This window comes from Gracilinanus agilis, chromosome 5 (assembly GCF_016433145.1).
Source record: "Gracilinanus agilis isolate LMUSP501 chromosome 5, AgileGrace, whole genome shotgun sequence".
Classification (NCBI taxonomy): Eukaryota; Metazoa; Chordata; class Mammalia; order Didelphimorphia; family Didelphidae; genus Gracilinanus; species Gracilinanus agilis.
Window position 1 is genome coordinate 260,044,712 of NC_058134.1, and position 13,319 is coordinate 260,058,030.

Sequence of the window (13,319 nt, forward strand, 5' to 3'; positions counted from 1 at the left end):
AGGGGGAGAGAGAGAGAGAGAAAGAGAGGGTGAGAGAGAGAGAGAGAGAGAGAGAGAGAGAGAGAGAGAGAGAGAGAGAGAGAGAGAGAGCGAGCCAGGAAGGAGGTCAGTGTCACTGGATAGAAGAGTACATGATGGGAAGCAAGGCAGAAAAAAACTGGAAAAGTAGGAGAGAGCTGGGTTATGAGAGACTCTGAATACTAAACAAAGGATTTTATATGGAACATACAGGCTAGAGAGAGCTGCTGGAGTTTATTAAGTAGGGGGTGATGGTGATGTGTTCAGATCTGCATGCTGGGAATATCATTGTGGTGGATGAGTGGAGGATGGGTGCAGAGAGACTCTTGAGGCTGGTAGACTGACCAGCAGGGGTTACTGGAATAGACAGGCATGAGGAGATGAGGGGAGTGCACTAGAGAGACGTTGCCAAAATGAAATCTAGAAGGATTTCTTGGGAACAGCAGAATGTGGGGCTGCTGAGAGACAGTGAGTAATCAAGGAATATACAGAAGTGGGGAATCTGGGGAATTGGAAGGAAAGTGGTGCCCTGGCCAGTAGTAGGGAAATTTGGAACCAGGGCGAGAGTTTAGGGATTAAGATAAGGATTTCAGGATTGAATATGTTGAGTCCTTTGGACATCCCATTGTTGGAAAAGTAGTTAGAGAGGTGAGTCTGAAGGTCAGCAAAGAGATTAGGGCTGTAGGAGGAGATGAGAGAATCATTTGCATAAAGATAACTCCATGGGATCTGCCAATTTTTGATTGAATCTCTGGAACTATCAGTTAAGAGTATAAGTGCTTAAGCTCATAGTATACTTGTGTATTTAATTATATTTGATTAAGATTTTATATTTTTCTTTAATTTACACTTGCAATTTTGAAATAATAGAACATGTGATCTCATGAATAATTTGCTTTAAATGGCATTTAAAGGTAGTTCACTTTTTAAACATGTAATAAAGCAGATAAATTATAAAAATGTGTAGTTTGAGGAATCAGGAATTGTTTACACATTAAATCAGATCCTACTGGTAGAGTGATGTGTTTATTCTTACTTTGACTGTCTTGGAAATTGATTTATACCCTAAAGTACCAAAGTAAAACGAATTAATAATTGCTCCATTTCAGGAACTTATCAAGCAAAATCCACTCTGTTATTTAATCCATTTCTCTCAGTTCATGGATGGCAAAATCCAAATACCATTTAGTAGTCATGATTTTGGTAAGATTAACTTCTTTTCAATAGCATTCAATGACTTTTTATAGGGGTAAAAGTTGATTCCATTGACCCTTTTTCTAATTTAAGAAAGTAGAAATGAATTTCCTTTTGGTAAATCAGTATATCCATTTATATAATAGCATTTTTAAAGGGACCTTACAAATAGGACCAGTCCTAAATAATAAACTAATAAATGCATTACTTTGTATTTTTATGACTGGGTCCTGACCTTCTCCAACATGTGTCATGACCCTTCTTTCATTTCTTTAGTCAGCAACAATTAAGGGCTTACTGTGTTCCAGGAACTGTGCTAGTCCACTGGTGATATAAAGACAAAAACAAAATAATAATAATAGCTAACATTTTTGTGATGTTTACCATGTGCCAGGCACTGTGCTAAGTGCTTTACAAATATCTCATTTTGTCTTCACAACAACTCTGGGAGGTAGGTACTATTATTATCTCCAACAAAAATGATCCATTAATACATACAAAAGATGAAAAGGAAATCAGAAAAATCCCAACTTTTCAGGGGGTGATACCCATGATCACTTTACCTCTTTTCTGTTAAGAAACTTACTATAGAATGGGAAAGGGGGCAGCTGGGTAGCTCAGTGGATTGAGAGTCAGTCCTAGAGACAGGAGGTCCTAGGTTCAAATCCGGCCTCAGACACTTCCCTGCTGTGTGACCCTGGGCAAGTCACTTGACCCCCATTGCCCACCCTTACCACTCTTCCACCTAGGAGCCAATACACAGAAGTTAAGGGTTTAAAAAAAAAGAATGGGAAAATGCAAATTCTTTAGCCATTGCCAGCATGCACAGGAAAGGTTCATTGATGCCATTGATTAATTTGAGAAATGAACAGACTTTAGAAAGAAAAAAGCTGAGGAAAGGAAGCATAGAGACAGGTAACAGAGTGGAAAAAGAAAATAAAAGGAAGAAAATGGAAGAGAAAAACATGAAGTGTTGGAAAAATCACTACATTTGTTATGTCTATTCTGGAGATTGAGATTCTGAATTATTTTTTTTTAAATAGGCAACTAAGAAGTTGTTCCCATCAAGAAACAAATAAAAATACTCTTAAAAACCTGGACAAAAACAAAAAAAAATCTCATTTGAAATTTAATGCTTCTTTCCTTAGATTCTTTTACAATGAAAATTGTAAGGTACAGTCAATTTCTTATAAAATGCTAACCTGGAGAAATGTTTAAAAAAAGGTGTGGGGGGGAACCTTGCTCTTGTCTCTGTGTTAAAAGAAAATTTTGTTAATGGCTATGATTGTAGTGAATATTAACATTGTTTTTCCTCACACAGATAGCAATACCGGAGAATTTGCCATCCCCAACTCAGAAATATAAACAAAAATATCGCCAATATCAGGCAGAAATGAAAGAAGGATATAAGCAGTATATTCAGATAAATTCAGCGAAGAAAAAATCGAATGTTCCATGTCAGCACACTCCGATGATTATAAATGAAATGGTACTGTACAGTATCTTCCTAAGTCTCTATGCAAGTTTTGAATGTTCATAATTTAAGAGTGCTTATCCATTTTTTTTATGCTTAGCCTTCTTCTCCTTGCTATCCTTGAAGTATTAGAGGAGATTGAATATTTATTTGTGTTGGCATGAAAAGTGGCTCCTGGCATGGCATTCAGGTCCCCAGACACATTATTTGGGCATTATTTTGGCCTTGAGATGCTTTAAACTCTCTTTCTCCTCTACTATATTCCCTCATTTTTATTCCCTTGTCTTTATTTTATATTCTCTCTCTCTCTCTCTCTCTCTCTCTCTCTCTCTCTCTCTCTCTCTCTCTCTCTCTCTCTCTCCCTCCCTCCCTCCCTCCCTCTCTCTCTCTTTCTCTGTCTTTCCTTTTTAAAACCTTTATCTTCTGTCTTAAAATCAATATGAGGTATCAGTTCCAGGGCAGAAGAGCAGTTAGAGCTAGGCAACTGGGGCTAAGTGACTTGTCTAGGGTCACACAATTAGGAAGTGTCTGGGGCCTGATTTGAGCCCAAGACCTATCATCTCCAGACTTGGCTCTCTATCCACTGAGCCACCTTATTGCCCCTAATGTCTCTTATATGGGTGTTCTTTCTCTATACATTTTCCACTAGAAGGTCTTTATCAGTCCTCTGAAATGCTGGTGCCTTCCCTCTGTGATTATCTCCGATTTATCCTTTCTATATCTTGCTTGGACATCATTCTTCGCATGGTATCTTCCCATGTAAATTGTGAACCGTCAAAGGTAAGATCTGTTTTGGCCTTTCATTGTTTCTCCAGTGCATAGTATATGGTATATAGTGGATAGTTAATAAATGCTTTTTCACTTGACTATTGACCAAACATCCCCACGTCAACATTCACATCTCTTATGACAGTCATCTTTCTAGTCAACTTTCTCCATCTCATTTATGCCTTCTAGCTGGAGTCTGAGCAGATCTGACCAGATTCTAGTGGCACCATCATTCTCCAGGCTATACATAGTGTTTTTACACTGTTTGCTTAAAATGAATTTACAGACTATAGAAACCTAAAACCTCCCCCCCACCACCCAATGTCATCCAATCCTTCATCAAATGGGGTAACATTTGCTTAAAATAAAAAGGTACACTCTTCCACGGGTGGAGCCAAGATGGAGGAGTAACTAGGGCAGTAGTACCGTTTCACCACGAAAATCTTCTCTGAACAAAAGTAAAATATCACTTCACAATGAATACAGGAGTGAAAGAACCAATAAAGAGACAGAGGGAAACAACCTTCAAAAAAAGAAAAACCCAAAAGGTAGGCAGAGACTATCTGGGGAACTGAGGTGAAAGGGAAACAGAACTAGCAGGAGGCTATAGCTGGGAGTGAAGAGCAAGCCAAGAGCAAACCACAATCCTCACAACCTCCCCACCCCCAATCTGATGTTACAGGTTTTGAACTTAAGCCTAAGCTAAGTCAGACCCTGAGATCCTTCTGGGGCAAGTAATGTCCAAGTCAACTCACACCTCTTGAAATTTCAAACCTGTGGAGAAGTCTGGAGTCTCAGCCCAGGGCAATCTGGGCTGAAGGGGGCTGATCTTTGTGGGCTCAGAGTGAAGCCAAGAATCCCAATCTGGGCTTGGGATAAGAATATAATCCATGGTTTGGGGTGAGGACACACTTCTCAGGGGGAGCCTCCCCAGGATCTTTTTGCCCAAAACTAAGGGTGGAGCTCCAGGGCAGGGCAATTGAGGGGGTACCTGATTGAATCAAGAGCACCTTGAGACCAAAAACTTGAGCCTAAGCCTGTGGCTAGAATTTGATCAGCCCCTGACCTGATCAAATTCAGACTGAGATCAAAAGCTTACATCCAAGCCTGAGGAAAGTCTTTAAGCTATCAGCATGTTAAGGTACAACTGAATCAGCAGAGGGAGGGGGCTCTCAGAGCTCTCAGCCCTCCTACCATCTGGTAAACTAGTGACAACCCAGAAAATAAGCTGAAAATAGCATTAAGGAAAGACTGAAGTTCAAGAAGCTACCCCAACTTCCCAGAAAGCAGAGCCTACCTATAATTAGATAGGAAAAATGAGCAAACAACAAAAAAAGCACCTAACTCTAAAGAATTTTTATGGAGACAAAGAGCAAGGTACAGACACAGAAGGGGACAGCAAAAGCAAAGTCCAAAGAAAAATATGGACTTCACTCCCTTGGACACAGAGCCTGAAGAGCTCACAAAGGTCTTCAAAACCAATTGAGAGAGGTAGAGGAAAAGTGAGTAAGAGAAATGAAAGTGATGCAAGAAGAAAGGAAAGTGATACAAGATGAAATGGGCCAAATGAAAATGAAGAATCAAAAACTGACAGAGGAAAATCAGGACTTAAAAATCAGAATTGACCATCTAGAAACTAATGATTTCATGAGAAAGCAAGAAACAATAAAGCAGAATCAAAAGGAAAACATGAAATATCTTATTGAAAAAAATTGACCTAGAAAATAGACCTATGGGAGAAAATCTGAGAATTATTAGACTATCTAAAATCTATGATGATGAAAAACCCTTGGATATCATATTACAAGAAATTATCAAAGATAATTGCTCAGAGATCCTTGAACAAGAAAATAAAATTGAATTGAAAGAATTCACAGATCTCCTCCAGAAAGAAATTCTCAACTAACATCTTCCAGGGATATAATAGCTAAATTCAAGAGCCACCAAGCCAAAGAAAAAGTACTTCAAGCAGCCAGAAAGAAATCATTCAAATACCATGGAGCTAACAATCAGGATCACTTGGGACCCAGTGGCTTCTACATTAAAGGATCATAAGACATGGAATATGATATTCAGGAAGACAAAAGATTTGGGTTTAAAACCCAGAGTCACCTATCCAGCAAAACTGAGCATATTCTTTCAGTGGAAAAAAATAGTCATTCAGTAAGATAGTGTGTAAATGGAATTAGCTCATCCTCATTCATTGCTAGAGTCTAGCCATCAGAAATAATGTCACTCCACCCAACTTAGAATTAAGTTACCCACACGTGACAATAAGTAACAAATCAAAAACCAGGGACTGCCCTTTGGGCAGTCCAAAAACAGTGTTGAGGCTGCTGTTTGTCCACTTGAAAATTGGAGGTGGATGCAGGAAGTGACGAAAGATGGTATCTTTTAAATATGATGGTAACTTCCTGTGGAGGTAGTTGGTGCTTTGAACTTGGTGTTAAAGGATCTCTGGTGAGACCTCAGACTGCTTCCCTCTGAATTGTCATGTGGATAAGTTAGGTTGACTTCCTTTCTCCTCCCTTGGCATTTCTGGAGGCTCTACCCTCAAGAAGGCCTCTCTTGCCTCTCTAATTGTAGAAGGCCTTGTGGCTAGAAGCCTTGTTTAATTAACCTCTGTGCTCCTCTGCTGGAGTCTCTAAATTCTTATCTGGTCCAGGCCAGAGTTTCTCTCTCCCAATTTCCTTACTTTCAACCTTCCTGATTGTAAATAAACTTCCATAAAAGTTATCCTGACTTGGGTCTATTTTAATTGAAATTGAGTTAATCCGATTTCTGGCGAGCCATACCTTAAATATTTAGTTTCCCCTCTTACAATAGAAGATTTCCAAGCATTCTTGAGGAATAAGATGAACCTAAACAAAACATTTAAAGGCCAATTATGAGACACAAGAGAAGCCCAGAAAGGTAAATAAGATAAATTTTAAGGGACTCATTAAGGTAAAAATGTTTATGTCTACATGGAAAGAGGATTTCTGTAATTCTCAAAAATTACTCTTAGTAGTAGAGAAAATAGAAGGAATTTACTCAAAAAGAGAGTGGAGAGGGGCAGCTGGGTAGCTCAGTGGAGTGAGAGCCAGGCCTAGAGACAGGAGGTCCTAGGTTCAAACCCGGCCTCAGCCACTTCCCAGCTGTGTGACCCTGGGCAAGTCACTTGACCCCCATTGCCCACCCTTACCACTCTTCCACCTATGAGACAATACACCGAAGTAAAAGGGTTTAAAAAAAAAGGGTGGAGAAATAAGCTGATTATGATAATATAAAGAGGTGAGAAAAATCAATACAGAGAGAGGAAGATAAGGGTGGTGATAGGCAATGCTTAAACTTTACTCTCATTTTAACTGGCTCAGGGGTGAAAAAAGAGGACACTCAGTGAGGTATAGAATTCTATCACCCTATAGAGAAGAAGAAGGGGAATAAGACAAGGGAAGGGTGGGGATAATTGAAGGGGTGACAAAGAGCAAAATACTGGTGAGGAACAGAGTGAAGGGAATAGAGCAGGATCTAAAAGGGATAATACTATGGAGGGCAATACACAATTAATAATCATAACATTAACTGTGAATGGGATGAACTCGCCCATTAAATGGAAGTAGATAGCAGAGTGGATTAAAAATCAGAATCTTACTATATGTTGATTATAAGAAACACATTCAAGACAGGATGACACACACAGATTCAAGGTAAAAGGCTGAAACAGAATTTATTATGCATCATCTGAAGTAAAAAAAGGAGGAGTAGCAATCATGATACCAGATAAAGCCAAAGTAGAAATTGATCTGATTAAAAAAGAAAAGGAAGGAAATTACATTTTGCTAAAAGGTACTATAAACAATGAAGTAATATCAGTACTAAACATTTATGCTCTAAGAGGTATGACATCTAGATTTCTGAAGGAAAAATTGAAGGAACTCAGGGAGGAAAGAGATAGTAAGGCCATACTAGTAGGGGATCTCAACTTTCCCCTTTCTGAACTAGATAAATCAAACTAAAAAATAAGAAAGAAGTAAGGGAAGTAAATGAAATGCTAGAAAAATTAGAATTAATAGATATCTGGAGAAAACTAAATGGGGATAAAAAGGAATATACCTTCTTAGCAGTACATGGTATATATACAAAGATTGACCATGCACTAGGGCATAGAAATATTGCAAACAAATGCATAAAAACAGAAATAATTTCAGATCATAATGTGGTAAAAATTATAATTAACAAGGGGCTATAGAAAAGCTAATCTGAAGTTAATTGGAAACTAAATAATCTAATTCTTCCAAACTGGTGGGTCAAAGAAGAAATCATAGAAAAAATTAAAGGGAATGACACCGAGGAGACATCATATCAAAACCTATGGGATACAGCCAAAGTAGTACTCAGGGGAAAATTTATATTGCTTAATGCCTATACCAACAAAACAGAGAGGGAGGAGATCAATGAATTGGGCTTGCAAATTAAAAAATTAGAAAAAGAACAAATTAAAAAAATCCCCAGATAAAAAGTAAACTGGAAATCCTAAAAATTAAAGGAGAAATTAATCAAATTGAAAGTAAAAGAACTAATGAACTAATAAATAAGACTAGGACCTGGTACTTTGAAAAAACTAATAAAATAAAGTACTAATTAATCTAATAAAAAAGAAAGAAGAGAATCAAATTGATAGCATCAAAGATGAAAAGTGCAATCTCACCATTAATGAAGAGGAAATTAAGTAATTATTAAAAATGACTTTGCTCAATTATATGGCAATAAATATGACGATTTAGGTGAAATGGGTGAATACTTACAAAAATATAAACTACCTAGATTAACAAAAGAGAAAATAGAATTCTTGAACAATCCTATCTCAGAAAAAGAAATTGAACAAGCCATCAAGGAACTTCCTAAGAAAAAAATCCCCTATGCCAGATAAATTCACAACTGAATTCTATCAAACATTTAAACAACTAATCCCAATACTATGCAAACTATTTGACAAAATAAGTAAAGAAGAAGGACTTTTACCAAATTCTTTTTATGACACAAATATGATACTGATTCCAAAGCCAAGAAGACCAAAAACTAAGAAAGAAAACTATAGACCAATCTCCTTAATGAATATAGATGCAAAAATCTTAAATAGAATACTAGCAAAAATTCTTCAGCAAGTGATCACAAGGATTTTTCACTATGATCAGGTGGGATCTATACCACAAATGCAAGGATGGTTTAATATTAGGAAAACCATCCACATAATCAACCACATCAATAATCAAACCAACAGAAACCATATGATTATCTCAATAGATGCAGAAAAAGCCTTTGACAAAATACAACACTCATTCCTATTGAAAACAATGGAAAGTATAGGAATAGAAGGGTCATTCCTCAAAATAATAAATAGAATATATTTAAAATCATCAGCAATATCATCTTCAATGGGGACAAGTCAGAAGTGTTCCTAATAAGATCAGGAGTGAAGCAAGGATCCCCATTATCACCTCTATCATTTAATATTGTTCTAAAACACTAGAGATAGCAATTAGAGAAGAAAAAGAAATCAAAGGGATTAAAGTAGGCCATGAGGAAACTGTACTATCACTCTTTGCAGATGATATGATGGTATACTTAAAGAACCCCAGATCATCAACTAAAAGACTAGTGGAAATAATTAACAACTTTAGCAAAGTTGCAGGGTACAAGATAAACCCACATAAATCATCAGCATTTCTCTATATTTTGAACAAAACTCAGCAGCAGGAGTTAGAGAAAAACTCCATTTAAAATCACTCTTGAGAATATAAAATATTTTGTAATCTATCTGCCAAGACAAACACAAGAATTATATGAAAAAAACTACAAAATACTTTTCACAGAATTAAAACTAGATCTAAACTATTGAAGAAACACATATTAGTATAAAGAGGGAAATGTGGAAGGGAAAGAGGTAAGGAGACTACCTAGCCTACCCCAAATCCAGTGAGATGAAACTCGATCCCCTACAGAATTCCAATCTCCACATGGTAATCCTAGTCACTCACCAGCAAGCCTGGCAGGATCCAGGCAAGGTCCCAATGCAAAAAAACCCTAGTGAGCAGCAAACCCCACAAGAAAGTCCCCGACTCCAAGAAGCTCCAAAGCGACAAGTCAAAGTCCTGAAGCCAAAAACTCCAGTTGAAAGGCCCAAAGCTTCAAGTTGAAGTTGAAGCCCAAAAGCCCCAAGGAGCTGTCCTCCAAAGAAGTCCAAAGGAGAAGATCCAAGGAGCAGAGACCCCAAAGAACTCCAAAGGAGAAGCCTCAAAGAGAAGTTCCTTGGATAGGAAGTTCAACACTTTTTATAGTCCTTTTCCACATCACTTCCTGCCCCTTCCCCACTTTACTGGAATCAATTGCAGTCTTTCAATTTGCCTAGCACTGCTGGGGTGGGTTTTGGGAGGGGGTACACATGGCCTCTGGAGTTATCACTCACTCTAGCAAGTGACTTGTGAATTCTCATACTTAGTGACTGGTAAGGTGCTAAGTAGGAGTACTTAAGTTTTTGATTAATTAACTTAAAAGTACCTGATTGATAGACAAAGAGAGTTTGATTCATTCTTCACAATCCCCCTTTGATTCTTTGGGAGACTAGTCTCCCTAATGAATCATTTAACATAACCAGCTTATACCTCTAAAGATCTTCTAGCTAAAGGTGCATACAATATTGTACTTTCTAAGAGGAAATTACAATAGTTGGAGATAAGAGGGAAATAAAAGAGAGAGAGCAAAACCAATGTTTGCTTAAAAAGCCAATTAGGGGACAGTCCCCTTTGGCATAAGAGTTTACATTCAGAATAAATGTGTTCAACCTCCTCAGTTCAATCAATCACATCCCAAATTTCATTCTGGATCTTCTGATGCAGTGTAGGTTTATTTAAGGTGCATTCTTCAAACAGTTCACTTTCTTGATTTGAGGAGTTAGAGAGCTTCTTTTCCTGAAATTTTTCTCAAAAAATTTTGTCTTGGATTTTATGAAAATTATATACTACCAAAAACTTTTTATAGAATTAGAAAAAATTATAACAAAGTTCATCTGGAAGAACAAAAGATCAAGGATATCAAGGGAAATAATGAAAAAACAATGTGAAGGATGAGGACCTAGCAGTACCAGATCTTAAACTGTACTATAAAGCAGTGGTCATCAAAACAATATGGTACTGGCTTAGAGACACAAGGGTGGATCAATGGAATAGACTAGGGGTAAATGACTTCAGTAAGCTAGTGTTTGATAAATCCAAAGATCTCAGGTTTTGGGCCAAGAACTCACTATTTGATGAAAACTGCTGGGAAAAAAAGTATGGGAAAAATTAAGTTTAGATCAACATCTTACACCCTATACTAAGATAAATTCAAAATGGGTAAATGACTTAAATACAAAGAGTGAAATCATAAATAAATTAGGTGAACATATAATAGTATACCTGTCAGATCTGTGGGAAAGGAAGGAATTTAAGAACAAGCAAGACAGAGAATATTGGCAAATATAAAATGAATGACTTTGATTATATCAAATTAAAAAGTTTTTGTACAAACAAAAGCAATGCAACCAAAATTAGAAGGAAAGCAACAAACTGGGAGAACATTTTGATAATGAAACTCTCTGAAAGAGGTTTAATGTCCCAAATATATAAGGAACTAAATCAAATTTACAAAAAAATCAAGCCATTCTCCAATTGACAAATGGTTAAAGGACATGAATAGGCAGTTTTCACAAAATTAAATCAAAACTATCAATAAGCACATGAAAAAGTGTTCTAAATCCCTTCTGATTAGAGATAGGAAATTAAAACAACACTGAGGTACCACCTTACACCTAGCAGACTGGTCAATATGGCAGCAAAGGAAAGTAATTAATGTTGGAGGGGATATGGCAACATTGAGACACTAATACACTTCTGGTGAAGTTGTGAATTGATCCAATCATTCTGGAGGGCAATTTGGAACTATACTCAAAGGATTTTAAAAGAATACCTGCTCTTTGACCCAACCATACCATTGTTGGGTTTGTACCCCAAAGAAATAATAAGGAAAAAGACTTGTACAAAAATATTTATAGTCTCACATTCTTTGTGGTACCAAAAATGTAAAGTGAGGGGATGTCTATAAATTGGGGAATGGCTGAACAAATTTTGGTATCTGATGGTGTTGGAATACTATTGTGCTGAAAGGAATAATGAACTGGAGGAATTCCATGTGAACTGGAATGACCTCCAGGAATTGATGCAGAGCAAAAGGAGAAAAACCAGGATAACATTGTACACAGAGAATGATAGATACATTATGGCACAATTGAATGGAATAGACTTTTCTACTAACAGCAATGCAATGATGCAGGACAATCCAGAGGAACTTAGGAGAAAGAACACTATTCACATCCAGAGAAAGCTGTGGGATTAGAAAAATATATGATCAATTATGTATTTCGATGGGGATTTGATTAGGATTTTGATATTAAAAGATCATGCTACTGCAAATATGAATAACATGGAAATAGGTTTTGAATAATGATACATGTATAACCCAGTGGAACTACTTGTCGGTTTTGAAAGGGGGGAGGAAAGAGCAGGGGGAGGATCATGAATCATGTAACCATGGAAAAATATTCTAAATAAAAAAGGAAAAAAATACCTTAAGGTTCATTAAAAAAAAAGGCAAAGCATAGGTCTGGAACTACCTCAGTACCCTGTTAAAAATATCATGTAGTAATTTATATATACTTATATATGATTCATATCTTTCCATCTTGTCCACACACATAATGAGAAACTCTCAAATACTTTGGTAAAATTAAGTGTATCTATTTATCTTTGTTATTTTTTTTTTTTAGTGACCCAGATCAAGAATGAAATTAGTCTAGTATGACTTGTTCTTAAGAAACTCATGGTGGCTTTTGGTGAGCACTGTGCTTTCTGTGTTCACATATTCCCTATTTAATATGTTCTAGAATTTCCTAAGAACAAGAAGTTAAGCTCACCATCCTATACTTTTCAGAATCTAATTGTGCGTCTTTTTTTTTTTTTTTTGCCTATGGTCTCACAGCACCTCTCCAATTTTCCCTAATTCTGTCATGAAGATGACTTTTTGTCTAGTTTATTTGCTTATCTATAAATGTAATTGGAATGTAAAACCCATATATAGTAAGTTACTTCAAAGAGGAGCCTGGAATTCTAAAGACTCTGTAATCTTTCACTTGAGAGGAGGAAGGAAACTATTCAGTGACTAATACAATTAACAGTGGCCTCCAAAGTTCTCTTTGAAGATGAGTCATGCTGTAATGATCAACTTGTTAATTATGGCATTATCCTTGAGTAAAAAGGGTTAAGATAGCATGGTCTGGTAGGAAAAAAAAACAAAAGCATGAGTTGGAGAGTTAGAAATGAGCACTATTATTTCTCTGGAACCTACTAATCTCACCTGTCTGACCCTCATTTTATTCATTTAGAAAGTGAGGAATGTAGGCTTGATCATTTTTCAAGTCCTTTTTGGCTTAAAATTTGTGATCTAAGGATCCCTCAGCATTACTGACTATATGGAATCAGACAGATTATAGAAACAGGTAAGTTAATTTTATGTTCATGATTTCTTAAAGTTGAACAAAAGCATTTGGCCCCAAAAATGTTTGAATTGACCAATATCAAGGTAAAATTATACCAATGGACCAGCAATTCAGTTTGCTAAATGCTTTTTAGATATTTGCTAATATATTTAACAATCAATATAATAATATGATAGAAAGTAAGGAACATTAATAGTGAAATAATTTTTCCCACTATGAAAAACAAAATATGGTCTGAAATTTTCATTTTGAAATAGCGAGGAAGAGTCTTTGGGGGTTTGTTGTCCTTTGTTC

General features: G+C 36.5%; 1 protein-coding gene across 1 annotated transcript in view; it reads left to right on the forward strand.

Moving 5' to 3' along the window:
- The window catches only part of CAPS2 (calcyphosine 2), a 119,093-nt gene that overhangs the window by 16,876 nt on the left and 88,898 nt on the right, over positions 1-13,319 (forward strand). The window contains exon 5 of the mRNA XM_044679188.1: positions 2,534-2,701. Coding sequence (XP_044535123.1) covers positions 2,534-2,701 — 168 coding nt within the window. The remainder of the gene's footprint in view (positions 1-2,533; positions 2,702-13,319) is intronic.